The sequence below is a fragment of the Gekko japonicus genome, unplaced genomic scaffold, assembly GCF_001447785.1.
Source record: "Gekko japonicus isolate JY-2015 unplaced genomic scaffold, Gekko_japonicus_V1.1 scaffold441, whole genome shotgun sequence".
In the NCBI taxonomy this organism is placed as follows: domain Eukaryota; kingdom Metazoa; phylum Chordata; class Lepidosauria; order Squamata; family Gekkonidae; genus Gekko; species Gekko japonicus.
This window is the reverse complement of record NW_015172017.1, coordinates 5,293-23,264: the sequence shown is the minus strand read 5'-3', so window position 1 is coordinate 23,264 and position 17,972 is coordinate 5,293. Positions and strand designations below refer to the sequence as shown.

The window sequence follows — 17,972 nt, the reverse complement described above, 5'->3', positions numbered from 1 at the left end:
TAGATGACTGTAGGGGTGTTGGGGTAACAGCCCCCTGTAGGATAATAACATTGATCTCTCATACTTATGTTTACAGTGTTATTGTATGAATTACTGAAGTAATTCAAGTGTAGCACATTGAAGAGTACTGTTAATTCTAAATACTACAGATTCTTTGCAGTAAACAGGAGGTGGTTGAGGGCTACAGTAAACTGTTGGGACTATTCTCTCATTAATGTAGATTGCAGCCAGTATTTTACTTTCCAGAAGGAAATGCTGAAATGTAACATTGTTCCATCTTAATTGTTAAGGTAAATTCCTAGCTATGATATGAAAGTTCACAAGACCAGGGCTATTTTGGGGCAGGAACGCACAGGAATGGAGTTCCGGCTGGCTCCCAAGTTGGCCACGCCCAGCAGGAACTCATTAGCATAATAGGCCACACCCAATAGCAGAAACTCATTAGGATTGGCTACATTAGGGGTGTGTGGCCTAACATGCAAAGGAGTTCCTGCTACAAAAAAGGCCCTGGGTTTTGACAACAAACAAGGTAAACAGAATAACAAGCAAAAGGTGGGTGTGGCTGGATGACCACACTTCTGGTAACATGGGGGTGTGGCCTAATGTGCTAATGAGCTGTGCTGTCAGGGGTGTGGCCTAATATGCTAATGAGTTCCTCCTGTTGGGTGTGGCCTATTATGCTAATAAGTTCCTGCTGCGCTTTTTCTACAAAAAGAGCCCTGCCAAGACATTGCAAAATTTTCTAAGTGGAAAAAGGAATAACTGCAGAATGAGTGTGTTGATTATTAAGGATTGTCATGTTTTTTTCCTTATCAGCTGCTCTCTGCTGTTCAACTCAGGCCTCAGAATTATCATATAGCATTTAGGCAGAAAGATGCAGCCCAGCAAGCCAGCACTGGAGGCCAAGATGGAGAAGATCTCCACGGCCACCATGTCTTTTCCTCTTGTGCTCAGGTAAGTAGGGACAAAGGACAGCCAAACACTGCAAAAGACCAGCATGCTGAAGGTGATGAACTTGGCTTCATTGAAGCTGTCAGGTAGTTTTCTGGCCAGGAAAGCAACAATGAAGCAGATGGTTGCAAGAAATCCCATGTAGCCCAAGACACAGTAAAACATAGTGACTGACCCTTCATTGCATTGCACGATGATTTCTTTACTCAGTGAATTCTTGTCCACATCTGGGAATGGAGGAGAAGAACCAAGCCAAACAGCACAAATGCCAACTTGAACAAAGGAGCAAGAAAGAACTATATAATGTGCTGATTGTTTTCCCACCCATTTTCTAAAATGGTTTCCTGGCTTGGATGCAATAAATGCCAAAATGACAGTCACAGTTTTTGCCAAGACAGAAGAAACAGCAATGGAGAAGATGATGCCAAAAGTCATTTGTCGGAGGAGGCAGGTCACCTCATTAGGCTGTCCAATGAAGAGCAAGGAGCAGAGGAAGCAGAGAAAGAGAGAGATGAGCAGAACGTAGGTGAGGCTCCGGTTGTTGGCTTTAACGATGGGGGTGCCCTTGTACTTTACAATGATTGCAAGCACCAGAGCTGTGACGAGAGTAAAGAAAAGAGCCCCAAAGGCTAAAATAATGCTCAGAGGTTCTGCAAATGAAAGGAAATTTGGAACCTTTGGAATGCATTGATCTTGACCCTGGTTTGGATAATGACCTTCAGAGCAAGTGATGCAATAATCCATATCTGAAAGGAGAAGACAACCCATTTAGAAACTTTTGTTATACAACAAGAGGTTTTATAAAGTAGTAAGTAACCTTGTATGGCCAACCCTTGATAAAAAAGCAGTTTTATAAAGCTTTCCTAACACTGAGGATATTTAAGATGTGATGCCAGTCTTTGAACCTTTATACATATCTTGAAATGAGAGCTTGAATCCTATAGTGCTCAATGGAGCTTTGCAAATTGTGTATGGTTCACTGTGATGCTTCTCAGTTTCTTACCAGGTGCTCTCTTTAGTTATAACAGAACTAAGCCCCATTGCACTCAGGAATTCTGTATTCTTTAAATCTTAATTCTCATATTTACACAAAAGCATAAAGCAAAGATCTGAAGGAATCCATAATAGAGAAAGAACATATTAAACTCCTTTATCACATTTTCCCAAAGTGCAGATGTTTAGATTCCATCCCTTCAGGCAATCAGTTCTACAAATTGTTGGGATTTTTAACAGGAGCATTTCCTACCCTCTTTGTCTGACATTTCCCCTTCTGGACATGGGTCACAATTGTAGCAGCAGAATTTCTCCCCTTCCTTCTTTCTCCTGCTGGAACCAGGCTTGCAGTTATCATTACACACAGAGAAAGGAGGCACCTATTCTTGAAGAAAGCAAGAATTTAGAACTGAGGAGCTATTGTGAGTATCTGGCTTCTGAATTGCTCTACAAGTTGTGAAGGTAATTGAAATAGCTATATGGCCAGGGCCCAACATACCTGAGGGACCGCCTTTCCCCGTATATATACCCCAGAGAGCACTACGGTCGGGGGTGCAACACCGACTGGTTATTCCAGGCCCCAGGGAGGCCAGGCTCGCAGCTACTAGAGCCAGGGCCTTTTCAGTGGCAGCTCCTTCCTGGTGGAATGAGCTCCCGGAGGAGATCAGGGCCCTGTGGGATCTTGTGCAGTTCCGCAGGGCTTGCAAGACGGAGCTCTTCCACCAGGCCTTTAATTAGGAGCCACCCACATTACCATCAACGGCCACTATTAATATCTGTGGCGTAGGCTGGCTGTAGTTGAGACTGAGCCAAATCGCCTTGAAGAACACGAGCCTGGATTTGCTTTGAGCCTGCATTATATGGCACACCATCTTGCTTAATAATCACTGTATGCACTTTGATTTGAAATTGTTTCTTGTTTTAAATGTTTTAAATGTTTTAAATATGTATATGAATCCTGGCACACTGTGCCAAGCAATATGAGCCACCCTGAGCCCACTTGCGGGGAGGGCAGGCTATAAATGCAACAAATAAATAAATAAATAGCTGAGATCTGAAACAAAGCTCTTTTTTTTAGAGGAATGTTTATTATCCAAGGCACGGTGGAACCAACAAAAGTTTAACTGTTGCATGCTTCTTGAGCCCAATGATGATGTTATTTAATATGGACTAATCAAAAATTATGGGGTTACAAATTCATGGAGTCCATTTGCTCACCTTAAAGCAGTGGCTCAGAGGTTAAGACGCTGAAAGCTGCAGACTGGAAGGTCCGTAGCTTGGCAGTTCGAGACCCTAGTATCGCGTGACGAAGTGAGCTCCCATCTCTGGCCCCAGCTCCTGCCAATTTAGCAGTTCGAAAGCAAGAAATTGCAAGTAGATAAATAGGTACCACTTTGGTGGGAAGGTAACAGCATTCCATGCACCTTGGCATTTAGTCAATCCTGGCCACATGACCACAGAAACGTCTTCAGACAGCGCTGGCTCTTTGGCTTGGAAACAGAGATGAGCACCATCCCCTAGAGTCAGATTCGACTGGCTTTCAAGCAAGGGAAACCTTTACATTTAAGCAAAATGTATGGATGTAGAAATTCATGGAGTCCATTTGCTCCCCTTAAAGCTTCTGCCAAGTGACTTCATTAAATATCAAAGAGCTTTTGTATTTATTTGACATAGAGTGCTTTTATCACCTGGGCGAAGTTTGTATGCCACTCAATTCTCTCTTCATTGATGATTACTCTTTTACTAAGAGGAACCTGAGGATCCAATCTCCCGATCTTGACTTTGACATAGGAGTTATTTGGGAAGGTGACCAAATTTTTAATATCAAATCCACCTTTCAGTTCTCCATGTTCATTAAAGGTCACTTCATCTCCAGCACTGTTGTTGAAAGCAATTCTCTGAAGAAGGGTGTGGAGCTTGGTGAAAAGAGAAAGAACATTAAGGGGCCTGGAATGGATTGGATTTTTTTTTTAACTGCCCCAAGGGGCAGAATTTTATTTGTTTTTGAAAATAGACACACATATAAACACTTTGGGTTGGATTGACTGGAATGCACTCACCACCACATTTCAGTTTCAGACAGCCTTAAAATTAATTGACATTACTTTCTTCTAGGAGAGTAGTCATTTATGGCCATCTGATAGCAATGCTGATTTTGTGAACCATGAGAGGGAGGGCAGGAAGGGTTGCATCATCGCTTAATTCTTGCTGGCCCTGTTGGATCGCCGCTAACAAAGATCCGGAGAGTGATTTCAACAAGTGAATCAGCTTTATTGAAGTAACGAACAAGCACTTAAACGCATTCATAACCAGAACAGATTAACATTGGGAGCTAGGCTCCTTTTAAACATTCCCGGGCTAACATAGCCACGCCTATTTACAATAAACAACCAATGAGGTTGTGCGGATAAAGACCAATGAGAGTCTTTCCCTCGCAGGGAACTGGAACAGTTCTGATAGGTCGCTATTGAAAAGCGACCAATATGAATTTAGTCCTGAGGAGCCTCCGTTCGGCTCAAGCTTAACATGGGAGGTGAATTAGGCGATTCACGTAATACATTTAATACATTACAGGCCCTTTCTTACATGCCAAGGAAATGCTGATTGCCACTTTGGAGAGTTAGGAAGCCATTTGTTGCCAGGCCAGTTTGGCTGGAGATCCTGGAGGTTTTTTGTCATCTTCTGGGCATAGAACAGGGGTCACTGGGATTGTGAGAGGGGAGGTATTTGTGAACTTCCTGCGTTATGCAGGGGGTTGGACTAGATGGCCCTGGAGGTACCTTCCAATTCTATGAGTCTATGATTCTATGAATGCTGTCATTTTGTTTCCAGAGAGTCATGCTAATAACCTGCTACTGCTTATTAGATTTAGGACAAAGGAGTGAAATAGGATTCAGGGAGGGTTTTTTTGAATGAGTACTTCTGTGAGAGGGTTGAAATAGATCCATTGTGGTTCTGCTGCACCCATGGCTGGCAAATAACAAGGGTCTATTGCTCAGCAGTCAAGAATGTGCTTTGCATGCCAAGGGTGCCAGGTTCAATCAACAGCATCTCCAGTGAAAGGATGGAGTAGCAGGCGATGTGAAAGATCTCTGCTTGAGGCCTTGGAGAAGTGCTGCCAGTCTAAATAGACCTTGACGGAACAATGGTCTGATTCAGGCAGCCCCATATGTGTTCAAAGAAAGGAAGGTAAAATGAGGAGATTGGGTAGGAATATGTTAAACCCATTCATATGCTTCAAAGCTTATTGTAATCAGAGATTACAAAGTAAATTTGCTCGCTAGCAGGGGGAAAGAGAAAGAAGAGTGGGTATAGCTCATCTCTCAGTCTTTGAGTGTCATAGGCTCTAATCACACAAGGGAGAAACTGTGGGCAGGAAGCGAGGCTGTTTGCCCCGGGGCGAACTGATGCACATTTGCGCCATCAGATTTCCGCCCGCCTGCTCCACAGTTCCGGATACAACTAGGTTTTAGTCGGTGGCTTTTTGCGATGCTCCTGCGACGCAAAACTACGCCCCGCCAACGACTGCGGGACACCAGACAGATGTCTTTAATCCGTGGGGGAATTGTTTGGCTGCCGCAGCTTCCGCTCCATATGATCGCAGCCATAGCTGTGCAAAAGGACCTAGCCAGGAGAAGAAGAATAGCAATGTTCCACTTTTGCTAAAAAGCCACAGGAGGCCAAAGTAAAGAACCCTTCTTGCAAGCAGAAAGAGAAGGACATTCTGCTGTGGGTGGGCAGAAATGAAGTTAGCATTTATTAAATGGGTTAGCACTTATCAGGTGGTGGATGGACATCTCTCATTGTTCTGTACTGAAAGGGCAGTGAGGGTACAGTGTCACTGGCACTACAATGTCATTTCTGGGTGAAAACGCAGAAGTGCCTTCACACACACTCCAAACCAGTCTAGAAATTTCCCTAATCTCTATTGCTTTTTATCATTCCCCATTATGTGTTCTTAACACTCTTAGCTGCTCAGACTTTTCCCCTTAAGAGGTTAAGCCATTTTCTTTTCTGTACCTGACTGCAGGTTGAACACATGTTGTTGAGACCACAGAGGGGTAGCTGAAAACCACAGGAACAATGTCATGGATAGTTTGTAAGGCTGTGATCACACACACTAAATAATCCACAAGATGGGTTCTTTATTTTGCCAGTTGCAACTCCAAGAAGCAATAGCCTATCCTAGGTCCCGTTCATACTTGCCGGGAAATGCGGGGGGGGGTCTAGAAATTTCCCTAATCTCTATTGCTTTTTATCATTCCCCGTGATGTGTTCTTAACACTCTTAACTGCTTAGACTTTTCCCCTTAGGAGGTTAAGCCATTTTCTTTTCTGTACCTGACTGCACGTTGAACACATGTTGTTGAGACCACAGAGGGGTAGCTGAAAACCACAGGAACAATGTCATGGATAGTTTGTAAGGCTGCGATCACACACACTAAATAATCCACTTTCGATCCACTTTCCAACTGGATTTTGCCAGTTGCAACTCCAAGAAGCAATAGCCTATCCTAATTTTCCATCATACAGGTTATGTAAGAGTTTCGGTCAGAGGGCTATGGTTTTATCAACTTTTCTTTTTTCCCCCCCTTTGCCCAATATCTTGTGTTTAGAAGTGCTGTGGGCACTTAAATTTATTTAATAAATTCTCTTCCATTTAAAATATGGTCAATCTGTCCCTTTGACCCATGTTAGATCCATTGTTGGAGCAATGCAGACCAAAAGAGAGGAGTGGAGGGGACTGCAACTATTCACCTCCCCAGAAGCATCCAAGAGGTAAGCCTAGGAGGGCAAGATGGAAAAGGGAATCTATGTTTAAGTCTGTGGGTCATTCATTCCCTTTAACTATAGAATTGATGGTGGTGGCAGTACACACAGACAGACAGGAAAGTGTATGGTTCCCATGTGTGCAGAAACGAAATCTTATGAGTCTCATTTCCCCACACATACCAACATATTGTACCCTATTCACATTAGGGGACCTTTCCCAGTGACGAGCGATTACCTTCCAAGGCATCAGATGCAGAGGAATGAGGCTGCCCCAGTTCTCTGTTGCTCTGTGTTTGGTTCTAGACAAGTCCATGACGTTTAGGGCATGCGCAATGGCGTAGACAGCATTATAGATACTGTAGCTGTGGCCAGTCATCCTCATTTCAAAGAAAGGTGCCGGGACACTCTCCAGTCTCTCCTCTCCAGTACATGTTTCACTAGGTTTTGTTGGGTTAATGGAATCTGGAAATGCACAGTCGAATGCTTGTTCCCAGAAGTTCTTGATAAAACCGTCCCCCTTTGCCCAGGAGGGCTTGAGAACCTGAAGAAATCTACGGAAGCCCAAGATTTCCTTTGAATGAATGGTGAAGGAAAGAGCACCATGGAATATTTGTATATTAAATATCTTTTGAAAAATAATGAATGCAAAATCAATCTGGGCTGTTGTGATCCACACCTTTCCTGCAGAGGCTCTCGACGTGTCCTCAGAGCCTGTTAGAATCTTTAAGTATATGGGTATAAATGTAATGGTTTCCAGCCACATAAAGGTTCCAGTTTCTCCATATACAACAATTGCATTGGCTTTGCTGTCCAGGAAATCGGCATTGCTACGGTCGATGTATGCCAAAAGGACCTCAAGGCTTTCCAACGGGACACCTTCTGGAATCTTCTGTGTGAAGGCCACACAGATTCCATTTCTGGAAAGCATCGGCTCCAAAGTCTGCGAGAAATAGTCTCCACTTTCACTATCCATAGTGACGATCCCAACCCATTTCCACCTGAAATGCAGAAGTAACTGGACGATCCCCTCATACAGAAGGGCTTCACTGGGGACCATGCGGTAAAAGGAAAAGAACTGGGACGAATCATCCCGTTCTGGTTTAAATGAGCCATACGAAAGCTAAAAAAAAAAAAAAAAGTTCCAGAGGAAAAAAGGTATCGTTGAGTAACTCTTTATTCATTTTGTTCTTATTTGCAAACACTCTTTAGTTGTACTCCATACTTTGATTCGGGGCTTTTTTAAAAAATTGGGAAAAGAGGTGCTGGGACTCCCAAGAAGGAAATGAAGTTTTCAATCTGTATACTGGAAACTCACGAACTTTTAAACATTTTAAAAATAATTTTGTCAAAGAGGTTCCAGAACTCTGTTCTGGCGTGTTTCCCCAGAAAAAAAGCCCTGCTTTGATTCCATTGTTGGCATATTCAGAGTGATGCTATTCAAGATGGCAGCAAGTCACTGAGATCTGTGTGATCTAACTTGACAGTTCAGAGATCACACGACAGCCAATTGCATCACCTTTCAAGGAGTCACTATGACTCAGCATTTTGTATGTAAAGGTAAAGGTAAAGGTTCCCTTGCTCGAAAGCCAGTCGAGTCCAACTCTAGGGTTGCGGTGCTCATCTCCGTTTCCAAGCCGAAGAGCCAGCGCTGTCCGAAGACGTTTCCGTGGTCATGTGGCCGGCATGACTAAACACCAAGGTGCACGGAACGCTGTTACCTTCCCACCGAAGTGGTCCCTATTTATCTACTTGCAATTTCTTGCTTTTGAACTGCTAGGTTGGCAGGAGCTGGAACTAGAGACAGGAGCTCACCCTGTCTTGCGGCACCCGGGTCTTGAACCGCTGAACTACTGACCTTCCACAGCCTGCAGTTCAGCGTCTTAACCACTTGAGCCACCGCAGCTCCATTTTGTGTTTACTGCATTGTGATTGGTTGTATACCTGTATATATTGAATGTAGTTGAGTTCACTACGACTGCCTATGTGGCTACTATTGCCTGGCGAAGCAGTTTGTCGGTCTGACAGCTGAATGCTGAGTTCCTGTGGACTGTGTGTAAATATTGTATAATAAACTGTAAATACTCTGCACCAAGGCAGGCGTGCTCTGCTTATTACGGCTTGAAACACCGTCATCCATAATAACCCCAAGGAAAAGTACAGAAACATAGAACTCTATTTTACAGAACATTTGTCCATTCAGATGCAGCTGATATCAACCACACAGTTCCTCCTGCTTCTGTCTGGAGCCCGTAGCAGTTCCTTATCAAATGGTGGGTGGAGGAGAGGAGGGGAGGGGGGGTTGAGAGGCAGAGGATACACAGTAGGTCTTGGTGAGACATCTCATCCCTCATAAAGTCAGTCTTCACAAGCAGAAACCTCAAGCAGAAACCTGTTGACTATTACAAGACTTCTTGGTTCATGTCATGGGTATATAAATTGCAAAGTGGGCATAAGAATAGGCACAAGTTTTTATAAGCAAAGTATAGAGATACAGATTACAAATAAATACTGATGAAGACATATTCACTTACACTGACGTTCATGGTTTGCTTTGTAGAGCTGTATGAACTGTTAAGTGTGTCACAAATGAAGTTGTCTTCCAACATGGAATTCACTGCCACAGGAGGTGGTGGCAGCTACAAGCATGGACAGCTTCAAGAGGGAATTAGACAAGCATATGGAGCAGAAGTCCATCAGTGGCTACTAGCCACAAGGTATGGATAGGAACTCTCAGGCTGGGACAAGTGATGCACTGTATTCTTGGTGCTTGGGGGGGGGGCAACAGTGGGAGGGCTTCTAGTGTCCTGGCCCCACTGCTGGACCTCCTGATGGCACCTGGTATTTTTGGCCACTGTGTGACAGAGTGTTGGACTAGATGGGCCATTGGCCTGATCCAGCATTGGCTTCTCTTATGTTCTTATATAACTACAGAGATGGCCAAGTGCCATAAAGAGTCTTCGGCCTAGTCTATATTGTTGACCTTTAGAGAGGGGGGTTACATCATTTCCTACACTTCAGTTTCCTTCCTTTCCCCACAGTGGTTCTGGCTGATTCTACACAAGTAACCTGTTATGCTATTCTAGCATTTATATTTTGACTATCTGTGATGAGTGGCATTGATCCTTTATCTCCAACATGGCTTTTAATAGAGTGCTCTATTCTGTGTAAACATCCAGCAACACCCTTTCTCATGGACACAATTCTGCCATGAAGTAGTTTAGGGTCAAGAAATACATGTTTAAAATATTTATTTACAAGAATGTGAGCATGTGTCCAATAAATGCTGCAGTCAAAATTCCTCTTTCCTTTAGCCATTTCTCCCCTTACTGTCCATGATGCCCAACTCACTAGTCAGACCCCACTTCATATATACAGCCTTCATTCAGACTCCTAATCTCAAATATTTAGTGGTATCCCAGGATAACTAGGCACTTCTAGCCTTGATGTTCAACAGAGGAGTCACAGTAAAAACAATAACAATGCTTCCTGGTGCCATCAAAGAATGAAAATAAAAGAACTCAGAATCCACTGTGTTCTTCACAAGGTGCAAATCCAAAAAAGACAGGAAAAAGACTGCCAGATTGGATTGTATTCATCACATTCCTTTCCCTTTGCACTTTTGCTTTTTCCCCATTTTTTTCCTAGCTGACACAATAGTATCTACATTAATAACACAATTCGTTATCCACTAAGTATGATGAGACGTTGTAACTGTTTCTCTAAAAATAAATTCATGTTAATTTTATATACTCCTTTTAGCACATTGCTTATAAGCTGCCTTAAATCTTCAGCAAAGTTGGGGCACAGCATTTAAAATTAATAAACAGGCTTTCTGTTTAATAATGGCTCATCGCACCATTTATATAGCCATTCATTTATTTTACAGTTGTGACTTCCCTCTTCCTGAATAAAATGCCCACAAGCTGGCTTCACAACATTCCGATAAAATAATAAAAGTACAGTAATACATCTAAAATGCGATAAAAGCGCAACGTAAATTTGCACCCACAGATTAAAATCATTAAGCAAAAAAGTAAAAAGTGTAAGATCCAAGAATCAAGCAGGAGTGTCCCACCAAGGCTGCGGTCACACACACTAAATAATCCACTTTCAATGCACTTTCCAACTGGATTTTGCCAGTTCACACAGTAAAAATCCAGTTGGAAATTGCACTGGAAGTGGATTGAAAGTGGATTATTTCGTGTGTGTGACCGCAGCCTTAGAATCTCTAAAATGTACTATAAACGTAGGTCAGTGGAGAGATTAAACAAAGCATTTTGATACCAGAGCAGTAAAAAGGTAAAGGTTCCCTTGCTCGAAAGCCAGTCGAGTCCGACTCTAGGGTTGCGGTGCTCATCTCCGTTTCCAAGCTGAAGAACCAGCGCTGTCCGAAGACGTTTCTGTGGTCATGTGGCCGGCATGACTAAACACCAAGGCACACGGAACACTGTTACCTTCCTACTGGAGTGGTCCCTATTTATCTACTTGCAATTTCTTGCTTTCGAACTGCTAGGTTGGCAGGAGCTGGAACTAGAGACGGGAGCTCACTCCGTCTTGCGGCACCCGGGTCTTCAACTGCTGAACTACTGACCTTCCACAGCCTGCAGTTCAGCGTCTAAACCACTTGAGCCATTGCAGCTCAAGTAGTAGAAGGTTAATATTAGATTATTAAAATATTAGATAGAATATGGAATGTACTAATATTTCAGAACAAGGTGCAAGGGTAAAACTTAACGGGAGAGATTCAATTAATCTAAATGTGTGGGAGAAGACAAAAATTTTCACCTGGCTACCGCATGGTAGCAGATTTGGTTCCAGGCAATGTTCTGCGTGTGCAGACAAGTTCAGGACCACAACACAACAGGCACTGTGTCTGGTGTTTCCACTTTTCACCTCTGACAAGGGTCTTAAATGGTGAGAATGAGAGAAGGCTATCCTTTAGTTCAGGGGTCTCCGGCCTTCAGGCACCCACCAAAACACCTTTTCTTCTACCTGCCAAGTATTTTTAGGAAGTGGATGTGACCAGGTTGGGCTTCTGCCCAGCAAGGCTTCTGAATGACTACTGGAGATTTGATTGGTTGAACAGATTTCTTTAAATGTTACTTCAGCAGCAGCTGCCACCACAGCACAAGGATCTGCACTGTGTTCCTGACGTTAAGTTGTGTCAGTCGTTATGTGGCTGGCTCCTCCTCCTGTATTTTCGCTGCACCCACCATGCTGTGTCAAGAGTTCCAAATGGGCCTGTAGGCTCAAAAAGGCTGGGGACCCCTGCTTTAGTGCTTATTTCCTCTGAAACAGGAAGAAGGCGAGAAGAGTTCATTTTTCATGTAGCAATGTCTTATTTTTTTTTTAAAAAAACCCCCTGTAGTAGCGTAATTTATATTTTTAGCAACAGTTGAATAGCTTTCTAAGATGAAAAGGAAAACTATTAATGCCCCCAAAGCCCTTCATGAAACAAGACTGAGGCTGCGGTTACACGGCATGGTAATTGCGTCTTTTTCCTGCTTTAATTTAAATGGGAATATTTTGCTGCGGGTTTGGATGTCTACAGAGCCATCCCCCTTACCGGCTGCTGGCCGTCCCCCTCCCTCTCGTCCCCATACAGCGATGACAGCAGCTGCCCCTGGGTGGCCACAGGGCTGTCCTTGCCATCGGCCCAGTCGCTGCCGGCCTGGTGTTCCTTCTCCTGGTGCTTCTGGGCGGCCAGGAGGTTGAGGCCCAGCAGGAAGGCACGTGGCGTGGGCCGCGCTGCTCGGGCACCGTCTCCGCCACCTCCTTGCCACCTCTGTCCAGGCTGTTGGAGCCCCCACCTCTCATTCCCACCTCCACCAGGATGCTGTAAGCACTGACTTTTTTTAAAAAAATGGGTTTATTAAGCACATGTATGCCCATGCGCTCAAACTGGAAGCTTAAAAAAACCCAAACCTACAGAGAGCGGTCAGACGGCCCTATTCGCAATCATTGCGAAAGAGGGCTGTCCATATAGTTGAAATTGCGTGTTCAATGCGCAAGAGCCAGGAAAGTACTCGATTTTCCCAGGGTCAGGAAAACCCGCTAGCATTGCGAGAGTGAGCCTGCTTTGGCGCGGGAGGCGGATTGGCGCATGTGAACAGAAAATTTAAATGCGGGAGGAAACAGTGGCGAATCCCGATCAAAGGGACAGTGTGAGCGCACCCTAATAAATAAGCACTGATTCACGCATGCTTTGGCCGGCAAAAACCATTGCCAGAGCAATGGGATGTGGCCTTAAAGTTTATAACTGCTCTCTCTATGGATCTTCTTATGTGAGGTGTTTTTTTTAGCTCAGCCTATGTGAGTTTTTAATTCTATTTTCATTTCAGTGAGTGCCCCCCCGACTTTTTAAAAGGCCCCCCACATTAATAAATCCTGGCCTCAGGCCTGCCATTTCCTCCTGAGCACTGGTCTCTATACTATGGAGATGAATTGCTGTACTGGGAGAACTCCAGTCCCACATGGGACTAGAAATCCTACAATTCACAACAGAGCAGGGATTAGTTAAACTGGAAATAGGAGAAAGGAGAACAACCTGCTAATGCTAATATACAGATATGCTAATGGGGTCTGAACCTGAGAGTGAGAGGGAAAGACACTTTGGGGTCATGAAAGTGGTCGCCCAGTGTGCCCCAGCAATTAAAAAAAGGTAAGCTTTATGTTGTGGATTATTAGGAAACGGGGTGAAAATAAAATGGCCAAAAAGGTTTTGTCCCTGTATAGATCTGTGGTACAGCCTCATTTGGAATACTATGTGCAGTTCTGTTCACCGTATCTCAAAAAGGATAACAAACACAGAGCTGGGAAAAGTATAGAAGAGGGCAACCAAAATGGCTAGGGAGTTGGGGCACCTTCCCTATGAGGAACGGCTGAAGAGCCTGGGACATTTCAGTTTAGAAAAGGGCACTTAGATTCTCTTCTAATATTCTCTGAATAAATTATGTTGAGTCTAGAGCAAACACTGCCTGGGACAACCTCCACATTCTAGGTGACCAATCTGAGAACAAATCAAATGAACACCCATCCATAGAATAGAATCAGCAAACACCCCCCCCCTTATTATGCAGTTCCCATTTATTTAGAAGAAGAAAGAAGAAGAGTTGGTTTTTATACCCCATTCTTCACTACCCGAAGGACCCTCAGAGCGGCTTACAATTGCCTTCCCTTCATCTCCCCACAAAAGACAACCTGTGAGGTAGGTGGGGCTCTGAGAGAACTGTGACTGGCCCAAGGTCACCCAGCTGACTTCATGTGGAGGAGTGAAGAATCAAACCCAGATCTCCAGATTAGAGTCCGCCGCTCTTAACCACTTTTGAAGAAATGTGTTGAACACAAATCCATTGGGCATCAATATCACATCATAATGCAACTTAACACATTTCACTTCTTCTTCTGTTTTTGGTCCTACTTCTTATTATTCCCTATCCGTAACAGCAGAATAGAAAGGGTAGATTAAGGCAAATCCCCATAGTCCCAAAACTCTGAACCTACCTGTGGTATCTTGCAAAGACTTAAGATGCTTGCCATGTGTGATGAGGTATCAGCGGTAAGTCCTCCAATGACACCTATTATTTTCTTCTGGGTACCACACTGGTAGTTTGGGACTAGTTCCTGTGAAGTGAAGAGCAGGTCCATGGTGGTCCTGTAAGTCCACCTTGCATCTGCGGAGGAGTCATGGATGAGAAACCCAAGGGTGACATTGGGCAAGATGTCGGGATTCTCATTGATCTCACTGATGGCAAATGCCAAGGCCAGGAGGTGCTGGTAGTTCTTTGTTACTAGGCTGCAAAGGAAATCAACTGCTGTTTTACAGGAGAATTATACAATGCATGACATTGATGTTGGTCACAATATTGGTTCTAAGAATATAACACGAAACCATCTGAATAACACGAACGATCCATCTGATGCTCCCTTCCTATCCATGATACTACTGGGAAAGACACAAGTAGGGCATGGAGCTAATTTCCACTACCCCCCAGTAACCAGCGTACTTGAAGCTTACTCTAGGTTTCTGTTAGCTTCCACGAAAATGCTCCTTCATAGGTAGATGAATTTGTCTACCCGCCCCCCCCGCTCATAAGAAAGCTGATCTGGTGGCCTTCAGTTCTTCAGATATACAGATTTGACAAAATATGATTCAAGTCTCTTACAATAAAAGGAAAATTAATTCCTTACACTGGGAAGGCTCTGTAGTCCTGAGGATAGTGCTGCTTTTCAAATGTAACCACTTCAGAAGCGTGACCCATATGAGATAAAATCCCACCAAAAAGTATTTCCCCAGGCTGGTACCAATGATGTAGGATCTCAGCAGGATAGTTTCCAGTGCACTTCATATGATGTATTTTACACACCACATGAAGAAACATCATCTGCATCAGCAGCAACATCATGGAGTTTCCCATGTGGGTGAAAAAGCAGCTTTCGACACACAAATTCTCCTGGATCAAGTTTCTACAGCATCACCACTAGCCCCAGTCTGTTTTAAGGTACGCTCCTCACTTGGAAGATGGCTCTTCCAACACACTTCTCAAACGTGCACATGTGAAAGTTGTCCTTCATGTTCTACCAGCCTATTTTGTTTCCTGTTTGGGAGACTTTGATGAACCATCTGAAAACTACCTTCCTCTTGTCCCTCATCTCAGCTGTGAATGGGGTGGAGGGTTTGTAACCAGAGATTTCTGATTCCATTACTGATTTGTTTTTTTAAATTGTCTCCAGGAAAGCCACTGGAGCTTCAATGCTGTAAAGAAATGACAATGATTATGATAATTATATGGAATATACGGGGCAAAATCTCTGTAAAGCTTTTGTGCTCCTTCTGTCATAACTGGTTGCAGAAACACTGAAGCAAACATACTTGTCTGATCTCACTACATGTTCTCTGTAGTAAGGCAGCAACTGCTCTGCTGAGGTCAGAATGACCTCTAGAGGCCCTGCCCACCTATGATGAAATCCTAGAAGAAATGGGTACACTTAGAATGATGTTGACAACCTAAGAATTCTGAACATCTTCTTCATAGATTTATTTATTTGGATAATATCTGCGCTGCCTCTCCATGGAACTGATAGAGGTAGCTTTCAAAGTAAACACGATAAAGCATTAAACAGCAAAGGATCATTAAAAGTTAACGATACAGTTAAAAACTCAACTAAAACCCCGTCCTAACAATGCCACCAAAAATCAACCCCCCCCCCCCAGCCATGTCTTTTAATGTCTCTGGCTGCAAGCAAAGTGGCAAGGTTCAGAAAAGACTTGGAGGCTACATTGACTCCTGGAATGTTTGTTGGGGGTTGTGGTCTATCAATATGTGGAACCTTGGGAATTACACATGCCTTCTAACATGGAACAACTCCTATTTGAATCCATCACCCACCTCATGGGGTCATGCAAGGTGTGACAATCTGGACTGATTTAGAAGAGTTGCCCAGTGGTGCCATCCCTCCTGGCTAAACCCCAGGGAGGAGTTTCATTCATCTTTGTTCTCACCTTGCTTCACTACTGCTGCCATCAGCCTTGTTTTTCTTCTAGGCAGATTTGGAGTTGCAAGAGGAGAATATTCCAGGGTAGAATACAACTTGCAGGTTCTGCAGAAAACCACTTGCCTTCCCGTTGGTGGGTGGATAGTAATTCCTTTGCTCCCCCTCCCCAATAACCATGGCAAACAGCCCTAGCTCTTCCTGTTTCACTGACTTGCTGCACCTTAGTCAGCTGCTCAGGTAATGTATCCAGTCTCTCCATTGAGCCGTCCACACTCCAGACATGGTGTGCATCTGACAGTTGTGTGTGGTGTGTCTTTGAACTCTAGATTTGCTATGGGATCTTTGGCATTAGGAGTCATTTACACTGCTCCCGCAGTGCATGCCTTGGACAGGTGTCTTGCTGGTGATCAGGGATAGTGAAAGGCCTAAATTCTGGCGACAAGTTCCAGAAAAAAAGCAGCAGAAGCAGCAGCAACAATGGTGGGGTGATGAATGGCTCCTTTCTGAGCATATGTAGAAAGGTTCTAAAGTTTTCTGCCTTCAGTGGGCCCATTTCAGCCTCTCAAAAAGGTACTTGAAAGAAACAGAATCTCAAATGGAGCAAAAGAACTCAGGGCAGGCCAAGGCCATCATGTTTCTTTCATATCTATCTGTTTGTCAGGACGAAGTGTCACCAGAATGACAGTAATCAGTGTAGCATACACATTCTCTGAAAGCCTGATTGGGTTCGACTCCCCACCCTGTTCTTGTTGCATAAATGCAAGACTCAGCATAGAATTGTTTAAATAGTCACAATGCAGATAATCATATAATTGCTGTGTTTTAATAAAATCTGACTATTGGGTGTTAGTCTCAGTTTGTTTCTGGGCGCAATTCAAGGTGGTACTATTGACATTTAAAGCCCTATATGGCTTGGGGCCAGCATACCATAATGATCACCTCCCTTATGAACCTACCCTTACAGGAACCATCATTCCATGAGAAGGTGTCATTCCAGTCCCAGACCGATTTATCTGTTTCCAGGGACAGTCATTATACTCTGGGAGCTGTCATTCCAGGATCTGAACACTTCTACGGATCCCAAGGATTGTCATCCCACTCGGTGGTGGGGGGGTTGTCATTCCAGTCCCAAAGCATTGATTCCAGTTCCAGGGACTGTCATTCTAGCCTGGGGCTGTCATTCCAGTCCCAGAACACTTATGCCACTCAGAGGCCATCATTCCACTTTTGGGACTGTCATTCCACTCCCAGAGCAGTCTATCTGAGCCCAGAGAACCCCCCACCCACTGTAACCCATTCTGTATCGTCACAAGAAATTTGTGTGCTGTAATGTATTACAGTGGAGCTCATGCAAGTCAGTTGGCATGTCATTCCTGGCAGCATTTCCTATTGTTCTCAATGGGCAATTCATTTTGCTACATCTCTCCTTGGCGCTTGGTTTCTCTACTTTGACATTGGTTGTGTTAGGCTTGCTACGTGGTTCTTCTGGTTCTGTATTGGTTCTTTTGGCTTGTTGGTCCTGTCTATTTTGAGAGGCTTTTGGCCAGGGGGTTCTTTGCTTATTCTTGTGTTGCTTCACTTGGAAAAATCATGGACACGTCCCCTCCGCAAGCATTGGAGGACGGCCAGGAGCACGTTCTCTAGGGTCCCATAGAATTGGTCCAATTCCCTTGAAATATGAGGGTTGCTTGAAGGACAGGCACCAGCAGTTCTGCCTAATGTTTGGTGGTGTTTGGTCAAACAATGTCCCCTCCAGCCCCG

At 44.1% G+C, this 17,972-nt stretch overlaps 1 protein-coding gene across 1 annotated transcript; it reads right to left on the bottom strand.

The window, feature by feature from the left end:
- Positions 1–795: 795 nt before the first annotated feature.
- On the bottom strand, positions 796–14,363 carry LOC107118148 (vomeronasal type-2 receptor 26-like). Its single transcript, XM_015420423.1, has 6 exons — positions 14,220–14,363; positions 12,283–12,561; positions 7,504–7,836; positions 3,633–3,860; positions 2,198–2,324; positions 796–1,697 (listed from the first exon to the last, which is right to left on the bottom strand). The coding sequence occupies exons 1-6, from the start codon at positions 14,361–14,363 to the stop codon at positions 796–798; spliced, it is 2,013 nt and encodes a 670-aa protein (XP_015275909.1).
- Positions 14,364–17,972: the final 3,609 nt, after the last annotated feature.